The sequence below is a fragment of the Kryptolebias marmoratus genome, linkage group LG20 (genome assembly GCF_001649575.2).
Source record: "Kryptolebias marmoratus isolate JLee-2015 linkage group LG20, ASM164957v2, whole genome shotgun sequence".
Classification (NCBI taxonomy): Eukaryota; Metazoa; Chordata; class Actinopteri; order Cyprinodontiformes; family Rivulidae; genus Kryptolebias; species Kryptolebias marmoratus.
Window position 1 is genome coordinate 19927461 of NC_051449.1, and position 21924 is coordinate 19949384.

Consider the following 21924-nt stretch of genomic DNA (forward strand, 5'->3'; position numbering starts at 1 on the left):
TGCAGCCAGAGGCTTGGAGGGGTGTAAAGAGCCAGGCCACATTTGAGGCAGGTATTCCCTCATCACGTTGAGTGTAGTGGTTCATTTAAACTCACTGGTGTCTCTTTGTTAGTCTGAGAGGACATACAGTTTCAGTGAAGTTTCAATGGGGTAACCACTGGCCAGGGGTAGAGCCTAGCTGCGCAAAGATCCAAAAAAATTTTGCCTTCTCTCAGTATTTCTGTGCAGAGATAAGATGTGTGCACATTGATGCTCATAATTATACAACAGAGCAAATACAAACTGGGAAAAAAAAAGATAATTTGGCTTCCACCTCATGTTCTTGGCAATCATAGGGAACAGACTGGTCTGAGTTTAATAAAAATGTCTCTAAACTGCCACAAAGAGCATTGCACAGGCACTGTTTCAGGCCATCTTTCAGGCCTGGAGGATAACACTTTGTTCGAGTTGCACACACTTAAAGAACTTCATGAATTACTGGTCATTATATATGCTTAGTGGAGTGTGTACTATCCACAAACTGATAGGGTGGGAAGCGTCTAAATGAGACCAAAGAGCCCACAGTTATTAGGTCCATTCACCAAGATGAGCATAATTTGGATAAATGGTGAGGGCAATGGCAAGAAGTTCTACTGCACAAAACAACAGTTGAATTATTTAATAGAAACATGTTTTTTTAATTGTTCCTGTAAATATAAAGACTCTAAAAAATACAAAATGTGTTTTCACTGAAACAGGGAGACGATGACCTCTCCATGTTGAAGGCTGTACTTTAAAAGAGATCAGTGAGTCCATATGTTGTCCAGTTGTTTGATTCTAGAGGCTTTTTTCTCTAAGAAAAGTCACATACATGCCAAAACAGAAGCAAGAAATGTTTGAAAAACTTCAAGAACCTTTTAATGCCTTTGCAAAGTTTTTAGACTTAGAAGAAGATCCATATTATAGGATGTTGAAAAATGCAACATGGTCAATCTAAGATCTATAATGTATAGATAATAAATCTTTTTTTTTTGAGACTGCATGCACATAAAATGTTTGTCTGTTGTTGTTTCTGTATATTTTGCATATCAGTGAATTGGTAAACAAGGCAACCTAGTCGCAGTTAAACACGTTTGTAGGAGCCTGTGTAGAAAACGTGTTATACATAAGAGTCAGGTGCCCTGATGTGAAAGAAACGGCAGATTTGCTTTCAGCGACAGCCTTTGTTGCCGTAACACAAACTCAAAACAGCTGCTCTCTTATTTCTACGAAGAGGTCACAGGCGTACGGTGACCCTTCTCCCTGAGGCTGCGGTGACTTTGCGTTTATCTCAGGTCAACGTCATGCAACTGCAGCCACTGACCCAAATCTGAGAGCAGAGAAAGCACCGGCCAAGAAAGGAACAATAACAACAAAACAAAAACACTTTCCGTGTGTCTGTGTGTTTATTTCAGTGATACTGGGAAAACAAACCCTTTCCATAGATCTGGAGGTTTGACACTAAGCATGGTTTAATGCAACCAGATTTCTTGTGACATCAGGTCATTCCTCATATTTTGATGCACTGGCGCCCCCTAGTGAAACAGATTGTAATAAAACAAGCAGTTTCAGAAATATTTTCCACAAAAATGAAAAGAAAAAAGGGTTTTTTTGCCAAGGATTTCCATTGCAAAAAAAAACAAATAAAGGCACCAACACAGACTTTTTTTTTTTGCAATACACAAGTCAAATAAATAAATAAGTAACAAGCCGACTTACTTATTAGATACACACTGGATATTTGTCAAGGTAGTGAAATTGTTTCTGACGGTCCGAAGGCTGGCCAGAACCTAAACAGAAACAAATCAGGTCAGAAAACGAATCCACAAGAGCAGAAGTTACAGACAAAATCAGAAATATGTGACAGTGTGCAGACAAACCATTAGATTCGACTCTCACGAGAAGTTAGGAGAATAACATGCGTTTACTTTTCACGTTTGTTGCTAAAATCTGAGCAGCTTCTGACAACAGAACTGCTCTCAAATCTGAAAAATGTTTTTATTTGAGTATTAAATGTGCTCAAACTAGCAACATCTTAGAACAATAAACTTAGCGTAGGGGAAAAAATGGCAGAGTCACCAACGAAACCTGCTCAGAGGCCAGAAAATTTCTGTACAGACTTTTCAGGGGCCAGGATTGATCCAGAAAATAATAATATCAATGATGGTGATGATAATAATACTAATGATGCTTGTGAACAACCCTCACAGCAAAAAAAAGCTTGTTGTTAAGGGCTTAGTGTCTAAAAACAGTTATGTGTCATTCATCAAACACGTGTATTTCAGCTTCAGAGGCTTATACACAACATTTGTTGTTAATCAGCACAAGTGAAGCGTTTTTGTTTTCATGCACAGATGTTGAGTAGCAGAAAGCCTTTTTGTTTTATAGAACTGTAAGTTCTGTCACTTTTAATTTGTTTGTATCATTTTTGTTTTCACACACAGACAGCATTTGGAAATCTCGGATTTTTATGTGACTAAAACAATTTTGCTCAATTTAATTTTCAAATAAAAAGGTTCGGCTATGGCTTTGCCTGAGTGGCCGTGCTGGAATGTGTTATAATCTCACAAACCATTATAAATGTATAAAAAATAATTTTTAAGAAATGAATCAAAAGTTGGTGACAAAGAGTTATGAGTTTAGCATGTTTGGCAGCATAATAAGCAGCAATAAGTATTATTAAAACACAGACTAACATTTTATTGTCACCTAATTACTGTTTAAAGAAAAATTATTGGGACATATCCAGCCTTAAGTGTGGGGTAGGAGAAAATAAATGGCACCATTTTCATTTTATTAATGTATCTGAAAGCTATCTTTAAACTGCTGAGAGTGAAAAAAAGGAGCTTGCTTTCTTATTCTTGCAATCAGCCTTGTTGTTATTGCCCTCTGGTGGCCACAATGGGATGGACAGGTTTATCCTAAGTGTGAGGTCTTTGCTCAAATGAAATTGTACTGTATTTATGAAGAATGAGCTGTCTAATAGATATACAACTTCAAATGAACTCTTACCTGGGCAAACGGAGTCACAATTAAGTCCTCATTGTGCCTGGAATGGGATGCAATGAAACAACAGAGTTAGACACAAATACTGTAACATCTGATCATGTTGCAGTGACGCTTCAACGCAAACAACTCACAGTTCGCCGACAATAGACGAGTTTCGAGACAAGGACTTCGGCGATAGCTCATAGTCGCTGTCAGAGCGGTACAGGAAGGACTCTCTGCGCTGGCCGTGGCCCGCCAGGTTGGGGTGCAGGACCAGACCTGAGCCTGGGGACGCCTGCGGGTCTGAAGGACTGCAGCACAGCGACGGGCCATTCTCAAACTCCAAGCTGAAGGACGAAAAGAGATGAAGCAGAGGATATAACACTCTGGTTTCTGCTCAATGATCAGTCACAAAATCACATTTAGCTTCCAAGCCATCACCACTATTGTGTACTTGGACTTTGAGTAAGCTGCTACGGCTTGTGTAACATGTCTACAAATCCTATCCAGGAAAAATATGATTGCATAAACTCTAAAATGATTTCTAACCCATTCATCCACGGCCAAGAAAAACCATCACAGAGAATAAACAAGTTTGTTTTATAGGTCAGAGAAAAAGGGCTTGTTTTAGTTTGCTGGTCTAATTTATTATTGCCCACTTTTCAAGGCCACAGGCACTTATGTAATTGCTTGTGTGTATTTGATTGTCTGCCTGTTAGCAAAAAATCTTGTGAAACGGTGGACAGATTTTTAGGAAACTCTCAGAAAGTTTCATAAAAAAAAAATTCTGAGATGGCAGCCACAGCTTACCGAGTTGACCCAACACAAAATGCCTCTAATTGTCCGATTTTTGCAGATATAGAGATAAAATTTAGTTTAGTAGTAGCTGAGAGTCATTAAGCAAGATCTTTGATTGAAAATTTATGATGCAACAAGGTGGACAACATGCATTCATTTAAGGAATGCTAGTTTTATTTCTTACTAAAATCCTGTTTACGTTCTTTGTTCATACTCCTTAGCCAGGGACCAGGATGAGAAATTAGTTTCTTACAGCACGACGTTCGGCCCATCTTTAAATTCTGAGCATTTCTCTTTGTAAGAGATGGACTTTACCACGCAGAAAGAAAATATTTTTATTCAGCTGCTCTTGTGTTGTAGTATTCATCTAAGCTCCTTATATGTCTGCAGGGCAGCACAATTTATTCAAACCTTTTCAAAAGCAAATTTGTTTTGTGTGTATTTCTAGGAGGATAAAAAGCAGTGAATTCAGTCATAAGAGTGCAGTAATGCTTTGAGGAAAACCAACAAGCTCCAGATGTTTTTTCACAGTTTACCTTACATAAACCACACCAAAAAAACAATAACAAAAATCTGTGATTTCTTTTAATATTTGCCAAAATACTGAGTCACTGCAGATGCAAATTCAGATTATTTATGTCATGATTTTGTGGCTGGTGGTTGGTGCAGGAGGAGAGGATAGGCTACTGTGTAACCAGATGAGGAGGGCAAAAGTTTAAAGCTGGTAGGTCAGAGTATCAACAGCTGCAATACACTGAGCTTAAAGGTGAAATGAACGAAAATATCAAAAAAATGACTTTCATGTTTTTCTTTTAGTTAAACATTATCATAAAACACTCCAGTGGTCAATTTCTTTGATTTAAAATGTTAATGAGTTGTTTTTAGAGTTTTGGTGTCAAAGTCCCGAAGTAGAGAGATCATGTGGGCGGTGCTACCTCCTTGGTTGGTGACGCAGAAGGAGCCGCAGCCAGCTGTGGCAGACGGCTGTAGGAGCTTACTGTCACAGCGTTTATCAGTGAAAATGGAAGCAGAAGACAAGTTTTGTTAACAAAACCCTTTTTTTTGGTTCTGGAGTGATGCTGCTGGGAACATGAGCCCCACATTTCACAAGCTTTCTAATGATGTCACACAGTCTTCAAGGAGTTTCCCATCCGGACGGGTGGCGGTCCAGACAGCGACAAGCTGCAGTTCTTCTATAGAAGGTTTGTATTTCAGGTGGTCCTCTACAAAACGTTAACTGTCAGTTTACCGTCAGTCTCCAGATTTTGGATTGTAGTTTTCACCCGGAGCTACACTAACCACATCCATCAAACTTTCTTGTCCTTCAGGAAGCTGAAGAATGACACAGCTGTTGTAGTTTTGGGTCAGTTTACACAATTAATTGCAACCATTTCACCCCCACACTATCTGTATTTGTTATTCACTGCCTTGTTTGCATTACTGTTTGGCACTCGATACGTCACACTTTTGAGTGATCATGGAAAATGCCTAGTTGTTTTTTTTTCTTTGATCATTAATTTTAAATTAGTGTACATTTTTTAAAAATGTATCTTTAACCCTCCTGAAGCTCTCAACAGAGAGAGAGAGACGAAGAGAGGTAGAGAATCCCATGTAACTTCAGATCAATTTGACCCGAAGGCCACTAAAAAAACTGAAATGAAACTCATAAAATTCTTCATATAACATGAATAAGACCCTTTCAATTGAGAGATTTATCCACTTGCAGTAAAAGTGTGCAGCACTTCATTTGCCCTGCATCTTCCAGCGCTGCTGTAATATCTGCTCCATGTGGGATTAACTGAGCATGCTTCCCACTGAGACACAAAGTCCCACATCTCAGTCAGAGAAGCTGGGATTAATGTGAAATGTGCAAAATCTGATTAAAACACATGCAGGACGACCAGCGTCGTCCATGTTGTGCTATGAGTCGCTCAAATCCTTGGTTTCTACAACATCAACAACATCCTTTACTCGCAGAAAATCTAATCTCCTAATCTGAGACAGGCAGGAAACCATCACCTATTAACTACAGTTTCTGTAGATCTCCATTATTATTACAGAAACTGTCTGATACAACAAATGAAATATGTGTAATACGTCACGCCCTGCAATGAATCCTGACATGATACTTTTTTTAGCCTAACAATGAAATCATTTGGAAATTACAATGATTTTGAGAGAAAAATAATCCAAATACTTTGATAGTAAATAAGGACAAGTTTAACATAAATACATCATGAAGTAAGAAATAAGACAATATAGAGAGGTCAGTTTAAAGGTCACCTGGGAGCGGCGAGGTGTACTCTGTTGACCACGTCCTCACTGAAGTCGAAGTGCCCAGCTCTGCACCTGGGGGACTTCCGTAACATTTTCTCCCCTGCACCTCTTCCTTACTTATCAAGCTACAGAACATACTGACACTATGCCTGCTGACACACTGAGACCCCCCCCGTCTCATAACAGGCCACGTGCTGGACTAAACGTCGACTTGGCAGACGCTACCGGGCGGATTTGGGCTGGAGCACAACTGCAGTCCCACTGTTTATCCATCCAACTGTCCTTACTCATCTGTATTAAAATACTGCAGATTAGGCTGAGATTTCAACATAGCAACCACCACTTCCCTTGTTCATTGATTATGTCATGTCAAAGCTTGGGGGGAGGGGGGTTAGAACAGGGGTGCATGAGCGCTGAAGCACTCTTAAATACTTGTTTAGACATTAATCTTTGGTTTCCATCACGACTTTTGATATGCTGCTCCTCCAACAGCTTTGGAAAAACCGATAAAAAGATACATGAAAACACTCAGCTCAACAAGGAACAGTGTTTTGTTGCAGCACGTTGTACAAAGTGAAAAATAAAATTTTGGCAATGTGATTTTGGCAAAATAGACAAGTCACAGTGAAAACATCAATTTAAGTTTAAACGAGTCTCAGTTTATTCATCAAAACATAGGTAATTTTGTTTTCTTTCACCCTGAGTGTCTCTCGCTGCTATAGAACCCCCTAATGTACAGAGTGTGTGCATCCAAACTCTCATTGTCTTTCATTGTATCTGAGCTCAGAAATGTGTTGCCTCTAAAGTAAGATTGTATTTCTGTAAGAATTGTTTGTAAAAAAAAAACATTATGGTCATCCAACAAATATATTATTTCATCAGATGAAATTATTCAAGTTTTATGATCTGGTTGATTATAGTATTTTGCAAGTTATGTATAGGGCTCATAAAACATTGTTACCATTAAATATCCAGCCAAAATTTGGTAAAAGAGTGAGTCACTGTAACTTTAAGGGACGGGAGATTTTCATCAAACCTCCATTTAGAACTAGCCTGAAGGGGCGATGGATTACAGGTCAGGGAATAGATTTATGGAGCAGTCGAGATATTAATATAAAAACCTACAAAACAATCCATGTGTTCAAAAAGGAGATTAAATCAAAGTTAGTAGGAAAATATGATATAATGTAATGGAAATAAGATATAAACGATACCTGGATGTTTGTTTTTGTTTGTTCCTTCTAAATTTGGAAAATGTTCAAGGTTAAGCTTGTTATAAATTTGAAATAATTCACTTTGTTTTTAAATAAGGGGCAGATATGATAAGATTTGTTTTTCTTCACTTTTCATTCAGAACTTTTCTTTTTTTATATTTCTCTTATCACTGTGTATATATTTTGGTTTTTTTGAGTGAAATAAAATTTTTTAAAAAGAAGGAAAATATATAGATATGGAGCAGTAAAAATTGTGGGAAATGCCACTTGTTTCATTTACATCACAGGAGCAGGATGTGACTCATCTATGCACAAAAAGTCAGAAAAAACAGAGCTTATCCATAAAGTTTGGAAAGATGTTTATAAATGCGATTGCTTAAATTGAATGTAATGCTTACATATAAACCAGATAATCCTAAATAAATTATGAATCTAAGTGTTACATGCAGTAGCTTCAGACCTTCACGTTTTTCACTTTTGTTCTGCTGCAGCCTGATGCTACATATGTTTAAACTCATGTTTTCTCATTTATCTACTTTTAGCAATCTGTAATGATGAAGGAAGAACTCAATTTTATATAATTTTGTCAAGTCAATAAACAGAAAAACCCCCGAAGTTGAAGCAGCTTTGGCAGCATTTTCAGCCTCAAGTCTTCTTAAGTCTGATGCAACAAGCTTTGAACACCTGGATATAGAGATGTTCTGCCTTTAATCTTTACAAATCCTCTGAAGTTCAGTCCGGTTGGATGTGGACCGTTGGTGGAGCCATCGTCAGGTGTCTCTTGTCGGACCACTCTGGGATGTTAACAGAGCTGTCTGTGTGTTTTGGGTCTTTTTCATGTTTGAAGGTAAACCTTCAGTCCAGGCTGAGGTCCTGAGCTCTGAGGAACAAGTTTCTATTGAGGGTTTCTTTGGATTTTAATTCATTCAGCTTCCCCTTAACCCTGACCAGTCTCCCAGTCCCTGCTGCTAAAAATACCCCCACAGCATGATGCTGCCACCACTATGCTTCACTGTTGGGATGGTGTTGACCAGGTGATGAGCAGCACCTGGTGTCCTCCAGACATAATGTTTAGAATTGGGGCCAAACATGTAAATCCTGAGAATCTTGTTTCTGACAGTTTGAGAGTCCTTCAAGCAGCTTTCAAGTGATTTTCACTGAGAGGCTTCTGCCGAGCCGCTCTGCTTTCTTTTCTTTTATTAACTCACAACCATTGAAACAGTATGAAGTACAAACTGTCAGGCAGGATGGGGAAGGAGGCAAACCCAGAGTGCAGACTCGTCTCATAAAAAAAACTAATTTATTAAAATAAAAATAAACAAAAACAAAAAGGCTGACGTGGCAGCAAAATCAAGCACTAAGTTTTCAACATAAAATAACAAGGCGTGGAGCTGAACATAAAACGTTGGTAAGTACTTTTGTCTATTCTTCATTATGTCTGTGCTTTTACATTCAAACGATATGTGAAAATCATCCCTAACACAATTAACTATCCATCCATCCACCCATTTTTTTTGCCCACTTTTTCCTTTGTAGGAGCTGGTGCCTATGTCCAGCAGTATATGTGCGAGAGGCGGGTGCACCTGGATAAGTCGCAAGTCCATTACAGGGACATGTAGAGACAAAGGAGACAAACATCCATGCACACAGATGTGTGTTTTTCCAAATTCTGTCCAACCAGTTTAACCTACCACAGGTGGACTCCAGTCATGGTGCAGAAACATCTCAGTAGAGGAAAAACAAAAACAGGAGGCGCCTGAGCTAAATTTTAGGTGTCAATGCAAAAGGTCTGAATGGTTATATAAATGTGTTATTTTTTTCTTTTTATTAAATTTACAAACTTCTGATTTCACTTTGCCATTATAGGAAACTACGTGTAGATTTTTTTGGGGAAAAGAGCATGAACTCAAACAATCGTAGCAACAGGCTGCAATGCAACAAAAGCGAAAAATATGAAGTGGGTCTGACTAGATTCTGAAGCCACCCTGTAGACAGCAATAGTCCCAGGCTGAAAATGAAGTTACATTCGTAATAAACAGAGCAGTCCCTGGCTTTAATTCCAGGGAAATTCGCCTCATACTGTGGGATGTCGTGAGAGGTAGGAAGATGAAAGCAACACATGAAAGAGTCACTGGAAACTATCTTTTGAAGAAGACTCAACAGGATGTAGTTTAAAGTAGCAGCGCAAACAACAAAGGATACATCTGGCTAATTGCTGTTGGATAATGTTAAAAGTGGGCACGATAAAAAAGCTTCTTGTGCATTAATCTTCTGGATGAAACAAACAATTTCATTACTGTGCATCAAAGACAGTAATAAAGCACTGAGTTCAAGGACTGCTGGAGATATATATACAATTTTATTTTACCATTTTATACTTCAGAACTGAACAAACTGCAGCCTGGTAGGTTATGTTTAACACATGAAAAATTATAGCACTAAACTTGAATGCTACATAAACAACAAAAACCTGTTAAAATGCTGAGACAAAAATACAAATTTCAAGTTTGCATTTAATTTGTGGGTTAAACGTTAGAACTAGCAGGAAGAAAACAACCTCTAAAAATAATAAACATTGTTCTGAACAGTACAAAATTGCACAAAAGCAAAAATAAGAGCAACTGTGTGAAATAGTCCCGTACTTCAGAGCCTCACCTGTCAGAGTCGGCCTGCGTGATGTCGATGCGAGGCAGAGACACGATCGGCAGGCTGGTGGGTCTGGTCCGGGCCACGGGATCTTCCTCTGGCGTGAGCGGTCTGCCCCGGTCCCGCTCCTTCTCTGCTTGTCGCCATGACAATGGAGGCAACTGCAGGTTGCCGGAAAACCGCCGGTGGACTTTGCACAGCTCCACCCCAAGGGTGCAGCCAGAGGAAAACTGTCCCGAAAGAGGCTCCGTGTCCTCCTGAAAGACAGAGGGAAAAACATTTACTTAGTGGTTTTTAAAACAGAGGAGAAAAATCGCCACGGATAAGAATGAGTGTAATAGGAGATGAATGTCTTACTCCACACATACATACACTTAGAAAGTTTTTAATACACTCCCGTCTCACTTCAGCCAACGTCCACTTGACATGGCTGTTTGGCTGTCTCGCATTTTCTTGCAGCTGAAGTCAATTTATGTACCGTAAAAACTTATAGAAAAGTTGTTCAATAATACCGTTTAGCTATAAAGCTTGTGCTTATTGTTAAATGTAATTTCTGGATGTCTGCAGCAGACTTTTAGGCTTTCAAAGAGATCTCTACAACATGTAAGATGTTAATTGTTCATCAATTTTTAACAAAACCCAACGTCTAAAATGTCCATTTAAAGCAATGACAGACACATTTAAAAACCAAAAAGTGTTAAAAAGTGTGAAGAAGCTCCCCACATGTTTAATGCACATAAGCACAAAACCTTTCTTATCAACCTGCCTGCCTCGTGCACAGTCCTGCCCTCACTTATCTTTCAAGGGTCTTTATTTCACAGAAGAAAAACTGAATGTTTCAGCCACTTGACACCTCAACTGCAAAGTGACATTTTTATGAAGCTGTGCTGAATATAAATCGTGTGTTTAATGTGAGTGTCTAAGTAAGCAGCCCAGAGGGCTGTGCTGAAACCATGGGCTGTAAACAAACCAAGGCTCTGGGGAAACAGAAGTGGGCTGGCCCCAGCTCATTTCCTTCCACTTTATGTTCACAGCATGCAAGAGGAAATGAAACACGCCAAAAGGTTTCAAATGAAGGAGGGCGATGTGGAGGCTTGATGACGAAAACGTGGCAGAGGGTGGGAGGAATTCCTAGAATGTGAATGTGGCAGGGAAGAAATGATTTGTCTCTTGTGTGTCTGTGTGTGGTGAAAGACTGTGGGACAAGATGAGTGGAAAAGAAGCTGAAAGCAAGTGAGAGTGTGAAAAGAACAAAGAGTGCAGCTACAGTCTGGCCTTGCCGTGATCGGGTCTGGTGATAACGTTTCTAAGACCTCAGATCTTTCGCAGCAGAGACTCTAATTAGTGCTTATTTAGGAGTAAACATTATCAACAGTACTGACACGCAATAACTGTAATAACAAGGAAGAGGATCTAAAATAACAGAATTGGGTCTGATTTCCCTCGCTGTCGGCATGTGATCAGAGCCGACTCAGATTGTGAAACAAAGCAGTGAAAGGACCTGCAGCTGAGCTCTAAAGAGTCGGTGTCCCTGCCTCCCCAGTGAGTCTTGTTGTGACCCTCATTCAGTCCTGAATCTATTAAGAGGCACTTTCAGACCAAACAGTTCTAAGGACTCTGAGGGTTACCTTTGTCAGTCTCCCTATGGACTGGTTATAAGGACCTACTGTACGTGTGTGCTTTCACAGCACCAGAGGAATGATGTGACTGTGCAACACTTGGCCGACAGTTCGAGCAGCATGTCACATTCACCAACAACAACAATGAAGGGCTTCATTGTTGGAGCTGTGTGATGTGGGTTTTTGGTTTAATTTATAGAGCAGTTTGAAAAAGCGCTACAAACATTAAGAAGAAAGAGTTACAGGAGCCAAGCCTCATGAAACAGATCATTCTACTTTGTGCAGGAGAACTAAGTAGCACATCGTAGCGCATGAAGGTGCAGGTGCTGGAAGAGAATTCAATTTGTACTTCTTATGCCACTCATGTGATCCTATTGAGCCAAGAAAGCACCTACTTTGAAACAGGAGCTAATAAAGATCAAATACATGCAAACAGCCACCGTACCCCTAGTGTGAAAACAAATAATGGTGAACTATCTCAAATGGTTATGAGGACTGTTGAGTGGTCCTCTGCAGATTGACAGCACCAAGGAGGCCTCTGGGATATGCAGCAATAAAAGAATAAGGTTTAAAAATAACATAAGGGATCACATATTATGTCACGGACAGTTTGTTACAATCTGAAGTCCTGGTAGCGCTATCTGAACATTTTAGTTTGTTAGGTCAGTAGGAGGCTCAGAAAGAGATGCTAAAAGATCATGGACCCTAGGTTTATGTCCCACAGGGAACAGAGTAATTTTTATTTGCCAATCTCATGTTGTCCTGAACCCTTTAATGTGACAACTGAAGCCCCAAACTGTTAATAAAAGAAATGATGAAAAGCTGCACCAATACTGTAGGTGCTGAATACGTTCAGTTCCAGTGAGAAGGCCTGACGCTAACAATATTAGCAAGAATGAGCTGAGAAGTGACTGACTGCTGGGATAGGCACTAACCATGCATCACTTCTTCATGTTTGTGCCTAACAAAAATACAATTGGGTGAAAGGAAAACAAATCTTTTAAAAATTCTCTATTAGTTATTTTAAAGCAAATCTACATCATCTAATTAAACATTGATTATACCTTTAACTCTATTCCATAATAAAATACTGACTAGGGGTGTAACAAGATCTTGAGCCATGAGATCTAACGGGACTTAAATATCCAGAGACTTCTCGTCAAGTTGAAAACTGTCTTGCAAACCAAAACAGAAACTGTCATAAAACTTCAAATTGTTTGTGTGGCAAGTTTTGTGGTGATAGATACAACGTACTGTTTCTATCACTGCTTGAGTGCCAAAAAAAAACAAAAAAACATTGTAATTCTGTTGCTTTGAAATCTTTCACCAGAATTTAAAAAAAAAACACTACTGCAAAAACACAATAACAACCGACCAAAAATGGTATTTTATTAATTGATTTAAATATCTGATAAAAAATAAAATAACACTAAATAAGGGTAGACCCACAAGCCTTATCTGATTAATAATAAAAAAAGAAGCAATATAAGGAACAAAGAGCCTCTTTTTTCCAGTGAAAGTCGCCTCTTGTAAAAGCAGAACATAAATAAGATTGCAAAACAGGGACCAGCGGGAAAAAGGTTTCTGACAAGATAAATAAAGAAGATACAGGCGCCGATTGGAGTTTGTGTTTCCTTGCTGATTGCCGGTGAGGACAGCCCTGCCGGCTCCCCTGCTCTTTTCAGGGAATGCAATTTGTCTGATTTATTGTCCCCGTCTCTCTCAGACCCAGTCTTCCCGTACCGGAGTGTCACTGAAAATCCAATCTGACAAAACCTGACATCTCAGGCTACTGATCTGGGCTCTCCTTATACACCCACAATCCCTCTTGTCAACCTAATGTTAAAAGCCGACGTCTGAACAGTTGGTTGTCAATATTTCCCTGTAAAAATCCTTCCAGTTTATTATTAACTGCGTCTGACTTCGGGACACGTAATTGTAACTCTTTATTGATCTGTGCTGTTTAAACTGCATTATAAAAATTAAATTAAACAGATTTATTCTGAGCGACTATTTGTACGTAAGCCAGGAGTCAGATAAGAATACCATTTTAGAACGAGAATATTAGTGAAACAAAAACACAGCCCTGTAACATATACGCAAGAACGAAGCAAGTTCAAAACAATGAATCTGACAGGAGAGCGGAGGATCTACAGTCACAGAGAGGTGAAGTGGGTGTCTGCTTAATAATGATGAAAGGGCTCTGTTGGCTGCAAAGTCCTGCGTTTCCTGGAGCGCTTCCAAAAAGCCTTTTTCAAAGCAGCAACTGTAGATGAGCTAGGTACAGGACTGAATCTCTAATGTGGTGACTGAATTGTTGAATTCTACAGCCAAAAGAGAAAAAGCTCGACTTAGATTATTTCAGAGTTCCGGGCGCTCAATAAAAAGGTGGGAGACAGATGCTCAGGGACGCTGTGTGATGAAACATAATGAATAGCAGTCAGCAGAACAATAAAGCTGCACGGTTATGTTGTTACATTGCATTTAAAAACTGACACATAAAAGATAAAGAAGTGTTTTATTGCTCCGGTGATATGCAAAGATTAGTGTGATGGATGATATGACTGAGGGAGGAGGAGATCTGCAACCAGAAGTTTAAAAAAAAATGTTTTGAAGATGATGTTGGCACGTGTCAGATTTTAGGAACTTAACGGGAAGAATAAAGCAGATAAAACAGACAGGATGTGTAGAATTTGCCTCAGATTTTTTTTTTTAAATGTGACTTATCTGATGAGCCATGTTAGCCTATGTTTTTAGCTGGCTTCACTACACATTGTCAATTGTTCTCCTGTTGAAAAAAGGGAAGAAATTAATCAAATCTGTGACATTTTTAGGAAGCTACTCGGACGTAAAAAGCATAGTTTCATAAGCTGCAGGTTAGAGTTGTGGTGTGAGCTTTCATCAGACACTATTTCTGCACCTGTCAGCCCACCTGCAGCCCAGGTAAATGTGCCCAAAAACAGTGGATTTATGTCAAACCTGGGCCTTTTTTTGGGCCTCATCCAGCCCAGTACCTGTCCCCGAATGTCATGAGCCTCTGTGCTGATAAGAGATGTTTACAACAAATATGAGTTACTGTCATCAAATTCTAAAATGCACTTAGTTGCTTCTATTTAAAAACAAAACTGCAAATATTATTACTTTTGCTGCTTAAATAACATCACATATTGCTTAATAACGATCATTTTATACATAAAATAGTATAAAAGAACTAAATAAAATACTTATTTATAATTATTTTTATTAAAGCACAGATAAAGAAGATAAAACAAGTACACTAAGTTAACACAAGTGAACACGATGACAGTCACTGAAATCATTGTCAGCTTTTTCCTGCACTCAGGACAATTTGTGATCAGTTTTTTTTAGTTACAGTATTTTTATTTATCATAAAATTTGACAGTAACAACAGTCTGTGATGTTACATTAGTTAGTACAGACTAAAATGTAAGTAATCTTTGTACTTTTAAACAATAAAGTATAAAATAAAGTACAAATATGTAACCAAAAAGTGTGTCTGGAAGTTCACATATTTAAAAAGGGCTTCAAGTGAAATGAAATAAAATAATAGAAGTGTATGGTTTATAAAAAATTATTCATAATTTACTATTGCAGTGCAGCACTGCATTATGCTAAATAAACTATTGGATTAAATATCTTACAAATGAATTATTTACATTAGGTAAATACTAATGTTATGTTTGAGGTTATACATTTACTGCTCCTAACACCTCATATTATCAGATATAACTGAATGATGTTCGTTTAATAATTGTCCATGAGACCTTGTTTAAACTGATATAAACGTTTGTACAAAAATCATCTAAAAAGGAGGTAACACAAGTCATTAATTTTACTTCTAAAACTTTCCTTAAAGAAATGGTTGCAGAGCATGGCAGCGGTGCTGCCGTGGGAAAAAAAAGCTCTGCTCTGCACTATTTGCCATCAACTTTTTGTTTGTTCCTCACACACTTACAAAAGTCTGTTTTGATTCATACTGCATCTTCCTCCTTCTTGCTCCGTTGATCTTTTCTTTTTGTTCTTCTTTGTTAGAAAACGGTGTGCAAACAATAGAGGCAATACTGGTCCCAGAGGTTCAAGTCATGCATCGCAGCTATAAAAAACATTTACTTGGGGTTAGGGTTATAACCATAGCTCTCTATCAATAGCAATACACTAATCTGCTGTAACATGTCTGACCCCTTCCAGGTAAAGTGAGTAACACTGCTGATCAATTATCTGTGTCCTACAGTCACACTTCCAAACTCCACACATGATCACCTGACTGGATCTGTGACACAAGCCCAATTCATAAAACGTTCATGTAACAATCCGCAGAGATCTACTGCTAAGGTCCAACAGGCAAACACTCCAGGAACCACCCAGATCAGAGACATTCCTAATATTAGGTAGGTAGTCATAATCTTGTGGCTAAATTGCACATAATATTGCCAATGTATCTATATATAATCAATTAGTCTGTGAACTAAACATTTCCTGACAATCTTACTGTATTGCTGTACAAGAATAAACTGCTGTTTTAGTTACTGATTAGAAAAGAAACACAACAATAATATCCTTAGGCATGTTTACACCATACTGCCTTCTCGTACATTTTAATAAGGGAGCAGAAGGAGGCCGTCGCAGCAGGGAAACTTTCATCACCAAGAACTGGCTCGGCCTCTGAGCTTCCAGTTGGAAAATGTCAAAGTAAATGATCTGGCCTTCCTGTCCAGTCATAAACACCGGTGATGTAGAAGAGAAACAGATGGACCTCTCTGTCAGAGCTGTGTCCCTTTTTCTTTCCCCTCTTATCCACACTGCCAATCAGTCCTTCCCCTAAATGCTGCCTGGAGTGCACCGTCTTTACTTTCATCTTCCCGCTCTGCCTCCTTCGTCTGAGGTCACTCGTAACTCCTTGTCCCAATCTTTATCAATCTCTCTTGAACACACACATGAAAGATTATCCTAAAGCATGAATCCACACACACACACACACACACAGTGTCCCTTTCTGAAGTGTGCCCTGCTGGATAGCGGTCTGTTGTGTATAGTACAGTCATCTGTTTATGAGTCACAAAGTGCCGCATGGACACCCTGTACCGTGCTGCCACTGTGTCGTCCTGCTGGAGCTCAATGTGTCTTTGCTTTGGAGACGAGACGATTGATGCAAAGCAAATGAACAACATTTACAGAAAGTGTACCAACTGTGGCACTGTAAACTTTGAAAGGTGCGATGCATAATTTTAAATGAAAGAAAGTCATGAGCGGCGGAGCAGGGAGGAGTTTAGGTTTGAAGAGATGGATGATCGGAAAAAAAAAATCAGCACTTACGTCGCCGGGCGTGACCCCAAGAGCACTCCTGCTTTTCTTCATCACGAGGGATGCTCAAGGAGATGCTTTGCTCGCCGACTCGTCCCTCCGAAAGAGCAGCTTTTTCCTGCTCTGGGCAGCTTCACTGGTACAACTGCAGAAGGGAGGCAGGGTGGGGGCAGGCAAGGTGGACAATGTTAAAGTAACCAACTCTTAGTGTCCCTCTTTAGAAAACTTTTCAATGCACGTTAAAATGTTTGGCAAACTGAACAGCTTTAAGAGAGATTTTCAGGGGGAAAAAATAGGAAACAAACAATGAGTAAATTACATAAAACACAATTACTTGTTTTTCAAAAACTACAAGTTTGTACAAACACACTGTCATACTGTAGTAAAATTAGGTCTGCTTGATTACGGTCAAAATGATTCTCAATTATTTAAATTATCTCAATTCTTTATTTTGGTTATTAGTTGATTTTAGCATTGTTTTGGGACATTAATGTGCAAATCTGAACTTCAAAATAAAATTCATCCTTCTTATTGTCCTACATTCAGAAATCTATTACACTTCAATTATTTTGTCAACTCAAATTATTAATATTATTATTATTGCAAAGTGATGCAAATCATTGAAAGCTGTCCATCACTTCAGCAAACAGTGTACCATAACTTCATGTTACACAATCAAACCTGGTGTAGTCATTCCTATGTTCAGTTTTGGTGTGTTGTGCATTGAGCTTATACTTCAATGCATCCTGTTCTCTGGGGGCTACCAAGAGCTACCAGCTACACATCTTTCAACCTGTTTTCAACCACTATCAGACATAGGAGGCAACAGACGGGAGTTTCTCATGATGAAACAAGTCCTTCTGAGATTGAGAACTCACAAAAAACTCTACACTGGTGCTCCTAACCCCAGTTACCAGCGTGATGGCAGATATTGGGTTTAACCTCCTGAGGAAAAAAAAAAAAGTAAACAACCAATTTTTTTTATTTGACCTCTGAGTTAGACGGTGATTTAGGCAGCATCTAAATTTGCTTTAGCTTTGTGTTCTGAAGGTGCAGCGCAAATAAGGTTAATTTAATTATGGGAAGCCAAAATTTAGATTTAATTACAATTTGATTATTGTGCAGCTTTAAGTGAGTTAAATGGACAAAACAATGAATCCTACCAGTTCAGTAAATAAATAAACAGCTCATAGAAGCATTTATCTGTTACTGAGCCGCCTATAAGGATGACAATGTGTCCATTAATTTAGTCCAGACTGAAATATCTCAACAATAGCCACGATTTTCAAAGTTTGGTACAAGTACCACTATTGGTACTATGAGAAAAATTTGATATCAACTATTTACAACTTGAAACAACAAGCTGATTAACTATTGAAACTTGAACTGTGATTTAAAGCTACAAAGCTAAAAAAAATTAAATGAAATAAGAGGTTCAAGCAAATTGCATTCTTCCAAATGGAAGCCACTTTAAGTAAAGCAACAGAATATTTTGAGAAGCCATTTGGAAACCTAATTGAGCAATAGTAAAACCTGTTTGCTAGTGGCTAATTCAGCAGCATCAATGAGCTATCTACAGGATCTGAGAGCAACAAAACAGGGAGGAAATTTGCTTGATGTTATCTCAATTTCGAATTCAGTTGTTGTGAGGCTGCAGTGAATGTGGTGCTGTTCTCAGCAAAGAATGCATAAAGCACCACATCTTAACCTGCGTCCTTCAGCCGGAGTTTGTGGTTTGGACAGTTTGCTTGTTCATATCAGATGTGAATGTGGTACAGCAGTTTGTAATGTCTGTCATCAGGGTGGCAGTATTTTCTAAGGTGGTACTCGTGAATTGTTTGACAAACTTTGGTCTACAGTAATCTAATAGAGATTAATTTGGTTTATTAACCATAACTATAAACTATTTGGGAAAATGTTTCAGCAGCAGTTTGTGTTAATAGATAATTAGAAAATGTTAAAATGCAAACGCACTACTGATAACCTTCAGCTCTCATCTGACCACACCATTTAGAACAAGTCATTTTTCCTCTGATTTTTGACCTTTAAATGAAAAATCCTAACAAAAAATGTAACCAAAATTTAAACAAAGATAATTAAACTAAAATGGACAATTCTCATTTACTGTGTAATTTTTTTTAATGGTACAACAGACACACTAATGGAATGTTTCGTTAAAAAGAGAGCATCCTAAATTGCGTGGTACATGTGAGTGAAGGGCTTTCAGTCCAGTTCTGTCAGCCTGCTCTGAATGCAGTGACTGTAAACTCATCAATAATAGAACAAACACAGTTGGCGGAAAATAACCACAAGGCAGACACGAGTGACTAATCAATGTGACAGCAATGCATCGATATTTTCCATGTCTGTATTGATCCCTGCTGTGTTCCACCCACATTAAACTCTCTTTGGCAGACTCTGCATCCATGTGTTCAACTCAGTGTGGGACGTCTGGTTAAACTGGGGCCATTGGTGCCCTTTAAATGCAAACAATCATTTCTCAGGGTTAATAAAACAGATCTTAGATGTGAGCGCACTCAATACTGGAAGAAATAAAAAGGATGTATCCATTAAGACAGCCTAAACAGCATAACTATAATTCCTCATACTTTTCTATACAAATATTGTGGGTACACCAACAAGAAAGAAATAGTACATTTTATCGATATTGATGTCAGATTTTACCAAACATTTGTTTTAGAAGTTGTGCCCATGGATGGTATAATCTGACACTGATGACATTTGACCTTGGAGTTCACCTCTAATCTCTTTGGAAGTTGCTCTGAGCTCTTTGGTTACCATTCGTCTCATCCGTCTCTTCCGTTTGTCATCAATTTTCCTTTAGCAGCCATGTCCAGGGATGTTGTCCCCAGTCCTGTGGACCTTAACCTTCTGAATAATCTGAGCAGCTGTAGTCTCAGGAACATCCAGTTGCTTGGAGACGGTCTTATAGTCTTTACCTTTAACATGATGCCCATCATTGTCTTTCTAAGCTCCGGTGACAACTCTGTCCTCAGCCTTCTGTGCTCCATGTTCAGTGTGGTACACACCATGCTACCCTGTGACTACTTTTCTCCTTTTAAACAGGAAGGCTGACTGAATATAAGATTAAACACACCTGTGATGATAATTACAGGACACACCTTAGTTTAACATGTCCCTGTGGCCAAATTATTTCTAGGAATGCCATCCTTTTTGTCAAGGCCAGAGTCATTTGTTTATTTAATTTTTTTTTCTTTCTTTCTGGTGACCCAAAATTCAAAAACAGTGACTGATCTTCATTAGTTGATTTTTAGTAAATCTTTTCTTATCGTTACGTTTGTCAGTTTAACGTTATTTCAGTGACTTTTGTGGGTTTGTCCTTTCTTGATCAAAAGAGTACAAACACAACTGTCTGCATCTGGATGTAGAAAAATTCTGCAGATTGTGGCAAAGACAGCAACAATCTAGAGCAGTTGTGATACCCATGGCAGTAGGGTTGTACTTGCATGTCATAATCTTTTATGATGTAGCTGCATCCTGCCACGGTCTGGGAGTCATGCCAAGCCATGGTGTAGGGCATGGCGTGATGGTGAGTGTACATGGTAGTATTGTGACACTCATATTGATCATCAAGGATCTAAAACAAGCCTCATTGGGAAACAAACAATCTATCAGGAATGGTTGTACTTTTTCTAACAAGGCTGTTTTGTGGCGAAAAAATACAGCTGACTTACAGAGTGCTGCAGCGTCATGCTTACCTTCACAATGAAGGAGGTTTTCCTAGTTAGCTGTGATCTAGTCACATAATAGGCCGTGGAAAGCACAGCGGATCAACATCCAGAGTGAAACGGCCTTGCTGAACAACTTTTCGATTTGTATTTCACCAGCATATTTTTTTTCAAAATCCCTACTCTTATGTTCACAAGTAAACTCTAGTACTTACTGTAGCTGTCCTGCCAGTCAGCACTTTTGGTCTGTATTAACATTTTCTACTATCATTACTGTTTAAACCGCATTAAAGGAAACAAAATATTTTAATTGTTCCTTGCATTTATTCTTGTTAGCTGCTATGCTGGTAGGTCCTTGCTCATATTCAGAGTCTGCCAGTCCCCGTCCTCACATCTACTTACTCAAATTGCTGCCCCCTAAATTTGGAGCGTGGCCATATTGTGATCATTACAGTAATGCACAAAGTCTTTTTTTTCCCCCTGGTCCTGCAGTTGGGAGGGGCACCACAATTGACTCTCCTGCAAAGAGAGTAAACAAGGTTTGTTTCAAAGGTTGCTACAATTATGCTTGGCGCTTAATTGAATGGGTAAAGAATATGTAGCTACGGGGGTCTGGAAACTTTTAATTTAGTTGGCCACAGTGTAATGAAATGAGTGTTCCTCGGTGCACGATTGTGCATCGATTTAGTTCGTGCGCATTACAAGGGAGGAGGCTGTTATAATTTGTGACTGTGAGACAGATTGAGACGAGAGCAGAATACAGAAGGAGATTTCACTAATTTGGGTATTAATATGCCAACAGGGACTTTTTGACAATACACTGAAAGCTCATAATAAATTAAATGAGCCGAATAAACCTTTCAGTCTCTCTGCTGTTGAGTAAATATGAAACTATTATTGGAACAAAATATTATGCTGGTTACAAGATTATTTTAGTCTTAACTATATAGCACAATATTGATTTCTTCAACCTGCCCTGAATAACCTGTTTGGAAAATTGGTCACAGCATTTTTTAGGTGTTATACAGCTTTCGAACCATTCATTCGTTCTCTTTACCCTTTTTTTCTCTGCAGGGTCGTGGGGTGCTGGGGGTCATTGTGCCAGAGGTGGGGTAGACCCTGGACAGATTGTGAGTCTATCACTTTCATAAATGATAAATATCAAACTAATGTAAATTATCACTGAAATAAAGGATATCAGACACAATAACTTGGGAAAGCAAAAAGTCATATGAAACATTGTCAATTTATGCTATGCACTTTAAAAAACAAAAACACATTTAAGACTACAGCACACACTTTTTTTTTTTTTTTTTTTTTTTTTTTTTTTTT

General features: G+C 38.6%; 1 protein-coding gene across 1 annotated transcript in view; it reads right to left on the reverse strand.

Moving 5' to 3' along the window:
* The window catches only part of LOC108238290 (cAMP-specific 3',5'-cyclic phosphodiesterase 4B-like), an 81673-nt gene that overhangs the window by 32117 nt on the left and 27632 nt on the right, over window positions 1–21924 (reverse strand). Inside the window, exons 2-6 of the mRNA XM_017420259.3 lie at window positions 16895–17027; window positions 9951–10198; window positions 3159–3353; window positions 3031–3067; window positions 1738–1808 (exon numbers count right to left, since the gene is read on the reverse strand). Of these exons, the coding sequence (XP_017275748.1) occupies window positions 1738–1808; window positions 3031–3067; window positions 3159–3353; window positions 9951–10198; window positions 16895–16936 (593 nt within the window). The 5' untranslated portion in view covers window positions 16937–17027. The remainder of the gene's footprint in view (window positions 1–1737; window positions 1809–3030; window positions 3068–3158; window positions 3354–9950; window positions 10199–16894; window positions 17028–21924) is intronic.